Below are 17,799 nucleotides of genomic sequence, written 5' to 3'. Positions count from 1 at the left end.
ATGCATTTATTGGTTGATCCCTATATGTGCCCTGACGGGGGATGGCACTGATATAGAGAGCTGATCAGATCACTGGGGAGAAGTTGGGAGGGCCATATGTAGGAGGAGTTTGCTCTGGGAAAGGTAAACAGTCTAGGACTGGATTGGCTGAGAAGCTGAACACCTCCAGAGGGCATGGAATTGTGGGTGAGAAGATTTGGAATAAAAGAAGGGCTCTTAGACTTTCCTCTACCTTGAAGATGTCTGGACAATTGTGCCCCAGCTGCCTGTGTTTCCCAACAGATGGTACATTGGATGGGAAGAAACTCCGTATGCAGCCTAGGGTTGGACTGGCCTGGCAGAGGGTGGCAGGGTTATTCTTCTTTGGGTGTTCTAGAGGGGATGACCTCTGAGGCAGAAGCCTGCCATTCTTCCAAAATTGTGTAGCTTTGGTATTACGTTGTTTTAGTTTGTAAACTAACCCTATAGACATAAGATAAAACCAAATGGGCGGGGGGAGGGAATAATAGAAGAACTCAGGTGTTAGGGTTTAGCTTTAATTGATAGGTCTAAGTGATTAAAGATGTAACTAAAGAGTTAAAAAGTTTAGCCTTAATTGATAGGCTTAAGTGACTAATGAACGTGCAAGGCTGTTATTCCAAAATTGTGAAGCTTTTGAATAAAGACTCCATTCCCATATCACCAAGCCTTTGCCTCTGGAAGTTTGCCTAGAGAGAGGCAGTAGGCAGCAGGACTCCAATTGTTCAGTTATAGAATCTATAACCTTGGCATATAGGGATGATGCTCCAACCAATTGACCTACAGGGCCAGGGCCTAAATAAATGTTTTTGGATGGACTGATGTATTGATTTGGGGAAAGAGTAGAAAATTATCCATAACAATTGATATACAAAGAAAAGGGATTCTTTTGAGGGGCTCTAGGACTGAGGGGCGGAGAAGGTATTGACAACAGCTAAAGAACAGAAAATGGAAAAGGAAGTTGCTAACAGTCAGAGAGGACTGGTCAGCAAAGAATAGAAGGTCTGGTCTGGATTAGGCTCTGATTTAATTTCATCTGATTTACTGTTCTGTGTAAAAATGTATTTGCTCTGGCCAGTCTCCAAAGATTTGCTGTGAGTTTAAATTAAGGGTAGATTGAAGTTAATTATAGTGATTTCTTTCCACAATGACAGTATATTAAATACTATTAAAATTTGATAGGGATGGTGTTTTCATCAGCTCAGGGGGTATAACACAATACTATCAACTGTGGTGGTTTAAACAACAAACATGCATTTGTCACAGTTCTGGATGCTGGAAATCTGAGACCAGGATGCCAGCATGGTCACCTGATGAGGGCTCTCTTGGTTGAAGATGGGTGATTTCTCCCTGTATCCTCATGCGGCAGTGTGTGAGAGCTCTCTGGGGCCTCTTTAATAAGGGTACTAAACCCATTTATGAGGGCTGCACCATCACGGTCTAATTATATCCAAAAGGCTCCACTTTGTAATACCATTGCACTGGGGGTTGGGATTTCTTTTCAACATCTGAATTTAGAGGGAACAGAAACCTTCAGTCCAAATCAGATAGCTATATTGGTGAAGGCTGTGAAGTAGATATTAGGCAGTCAGGGAGAACACAACCTAGGAAAATGGGAGAAAGAACATTATCTCTAGAGTTCTTGGTGGAGGAAGAAAAAGGAAGGGGCAGAGAAAGGAGAGTAAAAGAGGGGGGGAAAGGCAAACATCTATTTCATAATTTTTTTAAGGGCCTAACCTCTCAGAAAGTCCCGGTCTGATCATTGTTCTTTGAAAGCATAACTACAACTACTTTCCCATTTACTTCATTGTCTCCAAAGTGCTAGAATGCAATAAATACTTGTTGATTGATTATTTTGAGTGATTCAAATCAATCCACACTTCTGGTTTATTAAAGATTTTAGAAATTGACATTGATCAAGCTGAAATAAAAACTGTCTTTAAACTTGCAAGACATTTTATGTCTCTCCCCAAGGAAAAACAAACATTGGTCTGTGCCTATTATGTACCAAACACTATACTGGGGGTTTTCTTTACATTATTGCATTTTAGTAATTCATTATTATTTTAACAATTACTTAGTGCCCATTACATGTCAGGCCCTATGGTAGGCAGTGAAGATAAAAGGCAAAGAGGGAGAAACTCTGACTTTTTAGCAGTTACAATGTAATGGGGAGAAGACAGTGCTAAATCAAGAATTGCCATGTACTGTGGTAAGTGCAATGAGAGGTAGGCACTTGACAATCTTAGAGGGCAGAAATGAGAAGCTTTAATTAAAAATGGGTAGGAAATAGAGACAATTAGAAGGGAACATTTTCTGAATGAAAATTTAACTGGATGCCAAAAGGAGCCTAAGGACTAAGGGGGGCGGTGGAAATCGGAAGGAGGTGGGGAGGGCTGGAGGGGGTGGGCTGGGATGTGAGTAAAAGAAAACTATACTTGAACAAAAATTAAAATAAAATAAAATTTTAAAAAAAGGAGCCTAAGGAGACATGGTTAAATGTTGTGGGTTCTTCATGGGATCCTGGATCAGGAAAAGGACATTAGAGAAAAACCTGAAGGAACATAAATAAAATATAAATTTTAGTTAATTATATGTATTATTAGTTCCTTAATTGTGACAAATATATTATACTATTATAAGATATTAATAATAGAGGAAATTGGGTGTAGAATGTACTAGAACTACTTTAAGTATCTGTGTAATAATTCTGTAAATCCAAAACTGTTCCAGAATGAAAATATCATTACAAAATTTAAACTGGCATTTTGTATTTTTGTTAGATCTGACAGCACTAATACTTTTACTTCCAAATAACAATTACACATAAACTATGAAAATTACCTTAAGTTGATAGAATAAAGGATTTGAGTTGTATATAATTTCTCCTAATTATTTGTTCCAAGCACTTTATTTTCTATAAACAGTGTTTCCCTTTTTTTTTTTTTGGCAAGATTCAAGCAACCAAATAATTATTAGGCAGATAATATACTTCAGTGTGGAAATGTTTTGCCTCTAAGTCACATAGCCTATCACCAGTTACAAACACTTTCAGGAGCTAAAAAAGAACCGGCTTAAATTTCCTTCCATCCCCCAAATGAACCATCAATAGAATTAATCTTAATTTGGGCTGTGCACATCTCAAGAGATTAAAAAAAATACAGTTATGAGGAAATCACCAAGGTGAAATCGCTGCAAGTAATCACTTGTCTGGGGTGACTGCTAATTTATGCTGCCGGAATGGAAAACAGTGTTGATTATTTTATTCTTGTTGCTCCTTTGGGAAAGAATCTGTATGCTGTGGAAGACCTTAGAGTTTGGAATAAAAACAGAACTGTATATTATAACAGTTTTACTTGAAGGTGAGCTCAGAAACAATTTCTTATAAAAAAAAAAGATGAGGATTTTAAGAACGAGAGTGAATTTTAGAGTACTTGCCATTTTCCAGATACAAGACAACGAAATATATTAATATTTTGCTCAATTTTGTTTAATATCTGCTTTGGTGCTTAACAAAATTAGGAAGTTAGATCCTTACGGCTTAACACTTAAGTGCTGATAATATGCTAGGCCTTAAAGAAAGTAAATCTGTTCTCAAATGTAGTAGAAATTATACATCAGAGATTTGTCCAGGTTCCCTCAATCTCTTAACTATTGATTTCTACTCTAAGCGACAAGGCCCTAAAACTAACATGTATTTGTGCCGCAAATGATTTTACATACGTCATAAGTTAGTTTGTAAACTTGTAGAGCATTTACTGTACGCAAAAAATTCTGCTGAACAGCTTTGATGTATCTAGAGGTAAGAAATAGTACGTTAGTTAGACGTTTGTCTCATAGTCCTTACTTCTGCAAAACCATCAGGCAAAAGCTTGTTTAAAAACAGATAATACTGGAAAGGATTTGGGTTCGTTCTAAGGCAGGACGATGGGTTAAGATACTGATTCACATAGAAGGGCTAGGTCTGTTACCGGAGCTAAAAGAAAAAAAAAAGGGGGTTCGTTTTTTAAAACTGGACTCGCCTAGAGGAGCTCGGTGGGGTCCTCCTTGGCGCCTCTGTAAGGCCGGGCCTCTTGCATTCGCCTGACTCCAAGGACCTGAGACCGTGTGAAGAGACCGGGTCGGACTAGCGGGAGAAGGCGTCGGGCCGGGCCCCACAGCTCACAGAGCGCCGGCCGGGGCCTTCCGGACCTCAGGTTGCGGCCGACTTAAGGCCGCGGCCCTAACCTAGCAAGCACCACCCGAACGCCTGCCTGCTTTCCAGGCTGAGAGTGTGAGCGAACCGCTGATGCCACCCTTTCGGTGGTCCAGAAGCCTGCTTTCCAGGCTGAGAGTGTGAGCGAACCGCTGATGCCACCCTTTCGGTGGTCAAGAAGCCACGTTCCGGGATAAAGGCCACGAGGGCGGGACTTGTGGGTGCGCGGGGCTACTTCCTCACGTCGTGGTCAGTCGGGGTGCGGAGAGGCTGAGCTGGAGTCCGAGAGGAGCGCGACATAACGCGACCTAGTCGGGTCTGAGCTTTGGCGGGCACCGAGGAAGCAGTTTGTGCGAGAAACCTACAGAGCACAAGAGGGAAAGATGGGTCAAGTAGCGAAGGTTTCACCACAGCCTACACGCCTAAGAGGGAATTTGAGAGCACAAGGGGGAAGGGCGGAGAGAACAGGCGGCTCGCATAGAGCATGCTCTGTTCTGAGCCCTAAGCAGAGAGCCAGGCATGCGCTGTGAGCCCAGGGTGGGTTGGCAGCGGGGAGGGGCTGGCGTGAGCTGGCTGATGTGTTTATCCGGTTTTCTGGGTGGGCGGTCAAAGCGCACGCGTTAAGGGCGAAAGGCGGCGGAGCTGGTAGTGGGATGCGCATGCGCTGAGTGAGCGGGTGGCTCTGGGAGGGCGTGGAGGGGGGTCTTGTAGGAGAAGCAGGGGAAAAGGGAAGCGAAGGGAAAAGGAAAGGGCGGGGGGAGGGTGAGAGTGTGCTCTGCGCATGCGTGCGAGCGCCAGCGACGACGACGGCGGCGGGGGAGTCTCGGGGATGACAGTGGCTTTGCCCGTTGGGGTAACGGTCGTCGTCTCCGGCAGGGCTTGAGGTGCTACACTATCTGTGGGATCCGTTAAGGCCGCACCAACCTGGGCTCTACCGAGCTAGAGTGGCTCGTGGAGTCCGGGTGAGGGCAGCGAGGCACGAGGGGAGGGGCCTGCAGCGGGGCCTGCTGTGTGCGCTGGGCGGCGGCGGCGGGGCCTGGCCGTGTGAGCGTTCGCCTCAACCGTGGCCGGGCGGGCTCCGTGGGCCGCGGCGACCGTCGTGCTTGGCGGAGGCGGTGTCCGTGTGTGCGGCGCGGAGATGATGGCCGGGCAGTGAGGGGCGGCGCTTGCGCCTGGTGACCTCGAAGTGAGCGACTGAGGAGCGAGGGGCGCCGTCGCGGCCCGGCCGGGCCTGCTCCCCGCCCCCTCCCGCCGCCGCCGCGGCCGGCCCGCGCACTTCCTCCCCGGCCCTCCCCTACCGGGTGCGGGACTTTCTTTCCCGCTTCGCCACCTCAGGGAACAGCGAGGCTGTAACCACCGGGGCAGAGAGCGAGGCACAGCTCGAGCCCCGCGTCCGATATGGAGAGAGTGGCGGCGGCCTCTGCCAGCCGCATCAGTAACATTCGTCGCTGCTGCGGCTTCGTGCACTAGATCGAGGAAGCTGACGCCTGAGCTGTCGTCCTTGCTGTCGCTGCTGCCTCCGCGCCAGGCGCTGTGATGGAGTAAGGGCCCTGCAGGCAGTGAGACGCGTGCTCGCCCCTTGGACCGGGCCGGGGCCTGCTCCCACCCAGCTCGACCTGAGGAGGTAGCTCCGCGCCCGGAGATGCAGCTCGAGCCGAGGCCGCCCGCCGAGCCGCGGGGCTAGACTGAACTCCAAGTCGTGGCCCGAGTGCCGAAGTCTCCACGTTCTGCGCCCCGCGGCCGGCCGGGACAAACTCGAACGCCGGTTTCTGTACTTTTTTTTTTCCCGTCTGCAAGTCTCAGGGACGGAGGAGGGGCGCCACGGCCCCATGTGTGGGAGGATTGCTTCAGCCTCACAAACTTGCGCGGATTTTGGTTACTACTTTGGCCATTGGTTCTGCTCTGATTTCCTCCGAATTGTTGCAAATTCGCCATTGTTCCCTGGCTGCTCACAAAGTTGGATCCGGAATTTTTTTTCAACCGGGAGTCAACGGTGTCCAAGTGTCTGCAATGAACCCCGTGAATGCTACTGCTCTCTACATTTCCGCGAGCCGCCTAGTGCTCAACTACGACCCCGGAGACCCCAAGGCGTTTACCGAGATTAACAGGCTCTTGCCTTACTTCCGACAGTCCCTCTCGTGCTGTGTTTGCGGTGAGACGCTTTTTATTGTTCCGTTTTCAAGGCTTGTTTTAAAAAACCTGGGCAGTGGTAACAGGAACGGTTCGACGACGTGGTAGTTTGTATTAAGCTTATGTTATTTGTGCTGTGGTATACAGCCGTTAGTTTTGAAACTCGCCAAAGGACTTTTGCCCGTCATTTCAGAAAGAATCCTTCCATACTGCTTTGTACAGTGGCCTGAACGTTCAAAATTGTTTAATTTGCCTTAAGCCAGTTGCTTACCATTTCTGATGATGGTTTTTTAAATAAGGTAAAAAAATATATGCATCCTGCTGCCTTTTTCTTTTAAGTCTTCGATACAGGAGTTGACTTAATACCAACATTGGTTAAAACATGGACATGTGGCCTGTTTGCTTTTCCGCAAACTGGTGTTAATGTGGGGGTGCTGGTATGAATGTGATGCGCCCACAGCTAGTGAACTCGGTGCGGAACTTTCGCCTAGGTTCTTCCACAAATGCTTTGACAGTTGAATAGTAAATAGTGAGCCAAGGGAATACCTGATGGGGTACCGAGTGCTTTTTAATGAGATTTTTACAGGAATACATTTCTTATTTTTTTGTGACTTTAATATACTGTGGCCTGGTAGAGGGTTGTTTTAGGTGTTTAATGTTAATTTAGGCTGGGGAGATACTTTCAAGTTATTTTTGAGACATAAAGATATGCTAAGTTGTCTAATAAATCGAAATTTCTCAAAAGTGATAATTTGGACTAGTTGTGCACATACAATAATTTCTTTTAAAAACCTAGACGAAATGTTAATGTAAAAGAAAGGGCAACTGGCCAAAAAAGGCAGTAATATACTCCATATTTTTATTCCTCCAGAAATTTTGTTGATCCACTCACTTATTTAGTCAGAACTTGGTAAATTTAGGCATTTCAGGCTTTCACTTTATCTTAAATTAGATAAAGAGGAGTAATCTTGAGACTATGTTTGAAAGTCATCTATCATTTTCTTTATAGTTCTGGGGCAAAGCTGTGAGGGAGTGAGTGCAGAAGAGGTGAAGATTGTGGGGTTTTTTTGCACACCAGATACTTAATCTCATAAAAATTTAAGTAACAGTGTTAGAATGTGATTAAGTTCTGTGACTGGTGACACTTAACACCTTTATAGAGAAACACATGCCTGGACAAATCACTTAACTGCCCTGGGCCTCAGTTTCTTAATATAAAAAAAGAGAGGCTTGGGCTAGAGTCAGAGTTTCCTTTTAGCTTCAATTTTACTGATGTAAGCATATGAATTTGATTGGTTTAAAGGTACCTTCTTACCTTGCTCTCAGTTTTTATGGGGTGCTTTTTTTTTTCTTTAATCTTAACAGCTTTTAATAGTTTGTGGACTGAGGAAATGGAGCTGGTGTATCTTTTACCTCCATAAACATTTCTTTTGCTGTGGTGGTGATGGTAGGGGTGATATAGGGGAAATAGCGAGCACAGGGCAGCCCACCCTGACCTGCTAGATGTTGTTATCCAGGTAACACTGGAAGTCTTTTTTACAACGTAGGTGGTCTTTAGTTCTCTATTTCAAGGGGGGAGTGGCAGTTTTGAATCGTGTAGATGCTTGGGATTTTAAATTCCTATTAGTGGCTTCAGGATAGTTGTGATCTAATTGAATATTTTCCCAGATTCTAACCAGGATTAAAAAGACATTAAGGATAAAAATACATTGAAAAAGTAGTTTTTTGTTTTTTTTTTTAAATCAGTCTTGGCAACACAAGGGAAATTTTCCTGACAGTGGAGCATTGTAATTATTCCTTTTTGCTCAGCTACCCTGCCCCACCATCCTATGGAAGAGATTTGTGCATTCTTTTTCTCCCTTATAACTGAGTAGTTGGCATAAAATTTTGGCAATATGATGTATCTTCCCCCGCCCCCCATGTAGTCTGTGATTATCAACAGGAAAAAAAATTACTTATTTGAATTCAGATCCAGCATTTAATCAACTTTGTATCAGGTGGTGCCTTAGACTTTTTTAGTTGAAGTACATAATACATTCATTCAAATTACTAGGGCATGTGCAATTGTGTTTCATGAAGATAATATAGAAAAGTAAAGTTTAATTCTGTCTTGATGCTGTAGATAGGGAGTTTGTTTCAACAGGCCTTCCAACATCTGACCCAGTCCTACCTTTTCAGCCTGTATTCAGCTGCTATTATATAATTACTCTGCTTCAGCCAGGTTGATGTTTTTGCCTTTTCAAATATACATACATGCTTTATGTTTTCCTCCTCTTTTTTTCAGTAAAAAGTTCTCTTAGTCCTTTGAACCTCTATAACCCTTTGTCTAATCTTTAAGGTACTTAAAACTCTTCCAGTGTAGTTTTTATATCCGATTCTTCTGGTACATTAGAGAAAATACTGTTTTTTTGGTACATTTTTGTGTTCCTCCTGCTTTATCCTTTATCTTCTATCTAGTGACTTGCATGTAGGTGTTTAAGACCCTCAGGAGGAGAGTGAGCAGAGGTGAAGGAGGGAAAGTAAAAGGCTTACAAATTTCGCAGTTAGGTACAAATCTTGGTTCTACTTTTGTGTAGACAAGTTGTTTAACTTTTTGCCTCAACTTTCTTTATCTACAAAAGGGGGTGGTTATATCTTACTTTTTCAAGTTTGTTTCTCCAAATTTATTTTATGTGTGTGTTTATTTTTTAAGTGGGGAAAAGCCTTTTGAACCCCTGAGAACAAGTTTATGGACTTGGTGTCTGGCACATGTTACGTGCTTAATGTCCCACCCTAGTGCAGAAGTAGAGAGAGGGGGAGGAGGTGAGAGAAGACACTGAACTGTCAGGTCAATTATTGTCAAACCTAGACTATTCTCTGGAACAACAGGTTTTGTTATTGTTTTTTGAAATGTTAATTAGCTGATTATCACTGTTTGTTTTTCATTTGCTTTGTATGTTTAAACCTCCTGAAACTTTTAGTGAATGGAATAGCAATGCTCTAGAGAATTACTATACTTTCTGGACCACAGAAGCAGAAATTACTGTGGGCACTACTTTTTGTGTCAGTTTTTCTTCCTTGCTGTAAATACTGGGGCATGCTTTATCACTTACCAGTAAGTATAATTTCTTTTATTGGCATGGGACTTGATAAATTCTGTCCTGGGGATTTTAAGTTTTTCATTAAACTTGTAAGTCCTCAGCTGATGTAACAAGTTTCTTTTTTTTTTTTAATTTATTTTTAATCATTGTTCAAATACAGTTTTCTCCTTTTTGTAACAAGTTTCATAAGTAAAATCAAATCCTGTTAGAGTTGGAAGGACTTGTTGAGTGGAAAACTTTTACTCTCTGAGATATTTGGAGTCCTGTAAATTAATCATGATCAAATCTCTACTCAGGGCACATGAATATTTTTTGGTGTTTTAATTAGAGTTTAGAAACAAAATGGTTCTGGCTTTTGATTTACTTAGTAGTTTTGGACCTTCTTACATAAAATGGGAAGGGAGTGGAGATTAGTGTTTTCCACTCATTTAGGGTGACATAGGCTGACAAGTTTTTGTTTTGAATGTGAAGGACTAAAGACAAAAAATCCTATCATCTTTTTTGTACTACTGCTTACGTGTACAAAAAATACTACTTCTAGTGTACCACTAGAAGGTAGGTGGTTCCCTGAGGGTGAGAGCTTTTCTTGTCTTGTTTATCATTGTAGTCTTGTATCTGACACTTAACTGGCTTGTTGAATGGATGATGTTAGAAAGTTTCAAAGTATGAAGGATGTGCTCTCAGAATAAAGTATTTGCTTTAAAATCAAATAGATTTAGCTTTATGAACTACCTTTACTTTCCTTATTTGTCTCATTTTGCCATTGTAGACTTTCTGCTCCCCACTGGAATTAGTGGGGTAGATCTTAAGAATCTCTTCCAGTCCATAATTTTGAATTCTTTTAGCAGAATTAACTTCGGTTTTTGCCTGAGCAAACAATTTATAAATAGCAAGAATCTTTTAAAGTGAACTTTGAACATATAGCTTGGAGTATCTTATTTTCAACTACGTATCTTTTAGAAGGAGGCCATTTGAATAATTGTGTTATATTAATACTTTATATTTTTCTCGAATCATGAGTTCATTTACTTAAGAATTTGACTTCTCTAGGTACTTAATATAAGTAAAATCATACAGTATTTATCTTTTTGTTGACTGGCTTATTTCACTTAGCATTCTGTTCTCAAGGTTCATCCATGTTGTAATCATGGCAGGATTTCCTTTCTTTTTAAAGTTGAATAGTAGTTTGTTGTATTTATATATTATACTTAGTTTATCCACTCATCCAGGATGGACATTTGAGTTGCTTCACCTCTTGGCTATTGCAAATAATGTTGGTATGAACATGAGTGTACAAATAACTCTTAGAGACCCTGCTTTCAATTCTATTGGGTAAATACCCAGAAGTGAAATATCTATGTTCTGTGGTATTTCTTTCCTTTAAACTTTTTTAGAAAAGCCCCGGCTGGTATGGCTCAGTGGATTGGGTGCTAGCCTGAGAACCAAAGGGTTGCTGGTTTGATTCCCAGTCAGGGCACATGCCTTGGTTGCAGGCCAGGTTCCCAGTAGGGGAAACGTGAGAGGCAGCCACACATTGATGTTCCCTTCCTCTCTTTTTCCCTCCTTTCCCCTCTGTAAAAATAAATAAGTAAAATCTTTTTTAAAAATTAAAAACATTTATTAATTTTAGAGAGGGGAACGGACAGGAAGGGGAAGCAGGTTGGGAAGGAAGGTTTGGGAGAGAAACATCAGTTTGTTGTTTCACTTATTTATGCATTCATTGGTTGATTCTTGTATGTGCTCTGATTGGGGATCAAACCCATAACCTTGACACATCAGGAGGATGCTCTAACCAAGTGAGCTGTCTGGCCAGGGCTGCTTTTAATTTTTTGAGGAGCCTCTATATTATTTTTCACAATGGTTGCATCACTTTACAATCCTTTCCAATAGATTAAGCATTTAAATTAATCGCATCCTTAACAATATTTGTATTTTCTGTTTTTTAAAAAAAACTGATAGCCATTGTAAAGGGTGTGAGGCAATATCTCATTGGTTTTGATTTGCATTTCTGTAATGATTAGTGATGTTGATAATATGTTTGTTGGTCATTTGTATATTCGAAGAATCACTGTCTTTTTATCTTGAAAACTTGGTTCATTCATTACCTCTTTATTAATAACCTGTGATGTTTTAAGTGTTGGAATAAAAAAAGTGATTAAGACACATGACCCTTACCCATATGTTACTTAGTGTTATGGGGAAGACAGATAAGTAAACCAACAATTATTAGAAGCACTTAATGTTATACCAAATCTCAAGTATCATAATAGAATCATTTATAAATTAATTTTATTGCATATGTAAAAATTTAAGAAATTAGCCATAAATATTTCCCTTCATATAATTTGTTTTGAACAGCTGTTTGCCTCAACATTTACGGTAAACCTGACTGGTCATCGAGTAGAGTTTGGTTTAGCAGGTTTATGAGGAACCTTAAGTTTACCTGTTTTCTCTGATACGGGAAGAATTCTTGTTTTTCTTTTTTTGATCCTCACCTGAGGACATTTTTCCTTTGCTTTTAGAGAGAGGATAAGGGGGTGGGGGGAGAGAGAAATGTAATGGGCAAGAGAAGCATGGATTGGTTTCTTCCTGTGAGCTTCCTATTGGAGAGCTTGTGCCCTGACCTGGGATTGTTTGTGCCTGGTGGGGGGATGTAACTGCAATTTAGGTAGTGCTCTGACAGGGAATTGAACCCGGCAACCTTTCTGCAGTTGATACTGTGCGCAACTGAGTCACATCAGCCAGGGTGGAAGAATTCTTTGGGGATCATTTATCTAGTGGGCTGGTAAGGAAGAACAATATTTAATAATTCGTATGGTAGGTACAGTTCTTTTATTTCACATATATCTAATTAACTGTTAGGTTTCTTTTCCTAAGAAAAATCTCCGTTTTACAGTTTCCCCTTTTAGCATTGTAAAAGTTAGTTCTAGAAAGCTATTGATATGCCCTGGATGGTGTGGCTCAGTGGATTGAGTGCCGGCCTGCAAATCAAGGGGTGGCCAGTTGGATTCCTGGTCTGGCTCATGCCTGGGTTGCTGGTCGGGTCCCCGGTGGGGGGGCGTGTATGAGAGGCGGCCACACAATGCTGTTTCTCTCCCTCTCTTTCTCCCTCCCTTCCCCTCTAACAGTAAAATGTTTTTTAAAAAGTTAATAATATTAGTTTGAATAATGGTTCAAGGTAGTCCGTGTAGTTCTGTGGAATTAGGAGGAGAGATTGTTTCAGTCTAGTGAGATCTAGGAAGTAGGGGCCTGAATGGGACCAAGGGGAATGGCAAGGTTAGTTGTTCATTTTCGATAAGGCTTGAGGGAGATGAACAGTTGACTTGTTGAGGCTGCAGTAAATCAGGTTTATTTGTGATGAATCCATGAAGGAGAGCCCCCTTTCTCTTAATGATGATTCAGAGGCCTTGTGAGGGGGGCTTTAATGTCAGGCTAAGGAATTTGATGTTTGTCTTGTAGACTTGACCCCCTACACCTCCCAAGGTGTGTTCTATAGGCTGCCTAAATCAAATCATTTAAAGGGCCTGCTAAAATTCAGATTCCCGATTATCATGTCAGACTGATTGAATCAGAATTTCTATGTGCAGGGCTTTGTAATTTGCTTTTTAACTCCCCATCTTCATATGGGGCAGAGGATTTGCAAATCATTGTTGTCCAGGGGGTGTCCAACTTTTTGGCCACACTGGAAGAAGCAGTGTGGTCTTGGGCCACACATTAAATACACAAACACTAGCAAAAACTGATGAGTAAAAAAAGAATGTTTTAAGTAAATTTACAGTTTTGTGTTGGGCTGCATTCATAGCCATCCTGAGCTGAAAGCAGCCTGCTGGCCGTGGGTTGGACACTGACAGAAATTCTGTTTTAGAAAAGATTGATTTGGGGATAGAATATCGGATTGATTATGGAATAGTGGTGGCAGTGGTAAGGGAACAACATAGATAATGCTAAGGAAATTTTTGTCTTATGTGTGTCATAACACTTTAATTCTTTAGTATGCACTGTATTACACTTTGGCATATTTTACGATGAATAGATTAAACTAGACATTTCCTACCCTAAAATTTATAAACATATTTAGCTCATTGCTTTCACACAATATACACTTGATAAAATACTGAATTATATTTAAGAACTGACAAAACTTGGTAGTTTAATAATACAGGTGCATGAAAAAAATTGAGAGTAAAAGGTAACTCAGTTCATATCACAGATGAAGTCATTGATTTTGGAAGAATATGAAAAATTTATTTTCTTTTTTTATGGCAGGCACTTAAAAAGATTTTATTTATTTTTAGAAAGAAGGGAAGGAAGGAAGAAAGAGAGGGAGAGAAACATCGATGTGCAAGTGATACTTCAATTGGTTGCATCTCACACGCCCTAACTAGGGTCCTGGCCCACAACCCTGGCATGTACTCTGACTGGGAATTGAACCAGAGACCTTTTGGTTTGCAGGCTGTCACCCAATCCACTGAGTTACACTAGCCACGGCAGGGTATGAAAAATTTAGATAGACTGATTTGAAATAATATAAAGACATCCCAATTAAAATATTCTTCAAGAATTTAGCCATTTGGTGTGGGATTTTGGAGAGTTCAGGTGCTTGAGAGAGGTTGCAGTTAAGATAGGAATTAGTGTAGCATCAGATGTGGACCTGAGGAGAATGAAGAGAAGGATGAGACAATGTTGAATAAATGTATGGTGGTTGGGAATGGGGTTAGTGAGGAAAACTTTGATTTTAAGATAATTTTAATGTTTTTGGTATAGTAAAACAACATATCTTCTGAGTCTTGGTGTTGTGGTTTTCAGTCTCAAATTACCATATTTCGCCATTATAATATGCACTTTTTTGCTCAAATTTGTGAGGAAGAAATAAGGATGTGCATTATTCATGGGTGCTTATATACCATGGGCATAATAATACTGCATATAAAGCACACAAAACGTGGGTGTGCATTATATGCAGGAGCACATTATACATGGTAAAATATGGTAATTTGCACATCCAGTTTTTTGAATTCCTTGTTTTCTTCATTTGTATGTGTGCATGTGCACATGTGAGCACTTGGGGTCATGTCGATCACATCTATAGCATGCCATCTTTCATTGGTTAATGCCTTACTGTATTGGCTTTTCTCAGTTGACATTTTCCCTTGAGTCCACTCCACTTAGCTACTTTTATGTATGATTCATTTAAATTTGTTTTTGCAAGTTCTGATGTACTTTCTAAATTTTATCTTTTATTTTAAAAAGTTATGTTTTATTTTCAAAATACTGTTTTCTGATTTCTCTTACATTTCTCTGTGTCTTTCCCTTGATGTTTAAATCTCTGCCTGATGTTCTGATATTTAGGAGTCTGGCCATATGTAATATGGTAATCTAGGATTAGAAAGGGGCATTCCACTTCAGGAATCCTTGTGATGGATTCTGAATCCTTCTACAGTTAATCAGTTGGTTGTCCAGCCTGTGACTGAACATTTTCACGGTATGACATAGGATATAACTATGTCATATACACCAGAAGCTGTGGGCTGTCTCAGGGATCTCTTTATGGTGTCATTGAGCTTTACCAGCTCAGTTTTTATATAGATCTTACAAGGAAGATACTACTAGGTTATTTATAATGAGAATTTATACAGTCTTAGGCAGAAAGGATCATATATCATACACAGCTATTTCTTCACATCAAATCATCCTTTTTGTAACATTCTTGAAAGTTTATCCAAGCCTTTTCTGTATACCTCTAGGTTAGGGAGTGCAGTTTTACTCTGCAAAATAGCCATATCATTTTTTTGACAACTTTAAAAAAAAAACTTTCTTTAGAAAAGTTGGTTTCTTTAGAAAGTTTTTGCTTCCAATTTACCCAAGTTTCCTTCTCTACAATGGTCTCCTGTTGAAATTTTTTTTTCTTTTTTTGTCCTCTGGGACAATTCAGAAAGCCTTTGATAAAACTGTATCCATCAACTGTTGGAAGACAGTTTTCATGTCTTTGCTGGGAAGATAAACACCACTAAGTTCAGTCCTGGAAGCATCCTGGTCTCAAGTTTGTTTCTTCTACAACTGTAGACTTTTGTGTTCATGTCCACAGAATTTTAGATGTGGCCAGATAGGATTGTGTGCCTTGATGACTTGGACAAATTATTTAATTTCTCTTAGTTTCATTTGATTGGACAAGAACAGAGATTTGGTTGTGAATTTGGCCCCCAGACATTTTTATTCAGCTTGATTAAAAATTTACTAAATTTGTTCAGAGTTTTAAAATCTATCCTTCACATAAAAATTGAGATTTTAGGCATCTCCTAGAAAATTATAAGTTCTGTTATCAGTGAGTATACATTCCACCATGGCATGGCAATCATTGATTGTAGGTGAGAGGGGCTTCTCCCTTTTGGGGGTGGAGGTAGGCAAACCCTCTCCAATTAGCTCTTGGTCCTTCCCAACTTTCATCACTTTTTTTTTTTTAACTTTTCCTGTATGCTTCTCTAGACATTCAGATTTGTGATCCTCAGGAATAGAGAATTTTGTACAGTCTCTTGTGCTCTAGATGCTATTTTGAAACCACAGAATTCGACTGTTTGGGGATCTTAAATTATTTTGTGAACCCTTCTTACTGGGATAAAAATCAGGGTTGTTTTACTTGTTTGTTAGTTGTTGGTTCACAATGTTTCTGGTCAATTAAAACATGTTAACAAGTTGCTTGATAGTGTTGTTCAAATCTTCTCTATCCTTACTTATTTCCTATTAGTTTTGTCAATTTTTGAGAGTTTTGCCAGTTTGTTGAAATCTCTGACTATAATTAAGCTTTTGTCAGTTTCTCTTTGTATTTTATCAGTTTTTTTCTTTATGTATCTTGAAGTTCTGTTATTAAGTGCATAAAACAATTTTGAGCACATGGAATACAGTTAAAATGACTAACTTTTAAGGTTCTGCTCAACTAATTCTATCATGTGTCATTTCTAGGTTTGTTGCTCTTTGTTTTTTCTGCTCTTTGTGGGTCATATTTTCCTGCTTCTTTGCATGCCTCATTAATTTTGATTAGGTGGTGGATATTGTGACTTTTACCTTGTCTGTAAAATTTTACCTTATTGATAGATACTTTTGTACTATAAAAACTTTTCAGCTTTGCCCTTGCTGATATGGCTCAGTAAATTGAGTGCCAGCTTGTGAATCAAATGGTCGCTGGTTCAATTCCCAGTCAGGGCACATGCCTGGGTTGCAGGCCAGGTCCCCAGTAGGGAGCTCATGAGAGACAACCGCACATTGATGTTTCTATCCCTCTCTTCTTCCCTTCTCCTCTCTCTAAAAATGAATAAAATCTTTAAAAAAATATTCTTGAGTTTTGTTTTTGGGATGAAGTTACCTTTTATTCCCGTGTATACAATGTGCTCTTGTGTATAATGTGCACCTACATTTTTGTGCACTTTACACGAGATTATTATACCCATGACATGTAATCTTTGTACCCATATATAATGCGCACCCTTATTTCTCCCTCAAAAATCTGGGCAAAAATTTGGGCAAAATACTGTATGTTATTTGGAGACAGTTGGATCCTTCTGAGGTTTGTTTCATTAGGTGGGACCAAAGCAGCCTTCAGGGGCTAATTTTTCTGCACTACCTAGTAAGAATTTTCAGACTGTTGTATTCGACGTTTCTTACTGTAGGTATTGGGATTAGGAATCACTCTTCTGCCTCTGAATTGCATTGGGACTTTCACTTTACTTCTTTCTGGGGATGGGGGGTGGCATGGAGGGTAGTTTCCTGGTAAGGCATGTGCTTAATCAGTACTCAGCTAAAAACTTGAAAGGGACTTTGTCTAAATCTCTGGCACTCTTTGTGCAGCTCTCTCATCTCTAGTACTTTGTTTTGAAAAGTCCAGTTGCCTTGGCCTCCCAACTCTGGCTTTTGAATTTGGGAAGACCACTAGGGTTTGTCTGGGTCCCTCTTCCTTGTGCTGCGGGTCTAAAAATTATCTCTAGGCAGTAAACTGGGGAATTGTAGGGCTCAGGTTCATTTCCCCTCTGTGCTGTTGCTCAATATCTGAAAACTATTGTTTGTCCAGTTTTTTGGTTGTTACAGGTGGGAAAGTAAATGTAATTATTCCATTTTGCCTGGAAGCAGAGTCAGATTATATTCTAAGCCTGTGCTCTCCCATACAGCAGCCACTAGGTGCGTGACATTTTAAATTTTATTTAATCTTAGTTAAGATTTTATTCAATTAAGATGGAATTTTATTTAATCTTAAGATAAAATGAAATTTAAAATGCAGCTCTTTAGTTATGCTTAGCTGTATCCTTTTTTTTTTAATTGACTTTTGGAGAGCAGGGGAGAGAGAGAGAAAAAGAAACATTGATTTGTCATTCCACTTGTTTATGTATT

The 17,799-nt window shown here is 40.5% G+C and overlaps 2 protein-coding genes across 2 annotated transcripts in view; one reads left to right on the top strand and one right to left on the bottom strand.

Moving 5' to 3' along the window:
- Window positions 1–3,490: 3,490 nt before the first annotated feature.
- On the bottom strand, window positions 3,491–6,148 carry LOC123830411 (serine/arginine repetitive matrix protein 1-like). The gene is made up of 3 exons (XM_045856581.1): window positions 5,969–6,148; window positions 5,138–5,893; window positions 3,491–4,574 (listed from the first exon to the last, which is right to left on the bottom strand). Exons 1-2 carry the CDS (start codon window positions 6,146–6,148, stop codon window positions 5,153–5,155), a joined length of 921 nt encoding a protein of 306 aa, XP_045712537.1. The 3' UTR covers window positions 3,491–4,574; window positions 5,138–5,152.
- Window positions 5,884–17,799, top strand: part of MSL2 (MSL complex subunit 2) — a 32,304-nt gene continuing 20,388 nt past the window's right edge. Inside the window, exon 1 of the mRNA XM_045856855.1 lies at window positions 5,884–6,365. Within this exon, the coding sequence (XP_045712811.1) occupies window positions 6,224–6,365 (142 nt within the window). The 5' untranslated portion in view covers window positions 5,884–6,223. The remainder of the gene's footprint in view (window positions 6,366–17,799) is intronic.

The sequence above is a fragment of the Phyllostomus hastatus genome, unplaced genomic scaffold, assembly GCF_019186645.2.
Source record: "Phyllostomus hastatus isolate PE091 unplaced genomic scaffold, TTU_PhHast_1.1 phas_scaffold_129, whole genome shotgun sequence".
In the NCBI taxonomy this organism is placed as follows: domain Eukaryota; kingdom Metazoa; phylum Chordata; class Mammalia; order Chiroptera; family Phyllostomidae; genus Phyllostomus; species Phyllostomus hastatus.
Note: the sequence above shows the minus strand (reverse complement) of the source record. Positions and strands in the feature narration are given on the sequence as shown.

Bases quoted from the DNA above. Each gene is read 5' to 3' on its own strand.
- LOC123830411 (XM_045856581.1), bottom strand. From the start codon at position 6,148: ATGGCGAATTTGCAACAATTCGGAGGAAATCAGAGCAGAACCAATGGC. The intron at 5,894-5,968 runs GTTTGTCCCGGC...AGTTCAGTCTAG, and splicing joins GTACAGAAACCGGCGTTCGA to CCCCGCGGCTCGGCGGGCGG.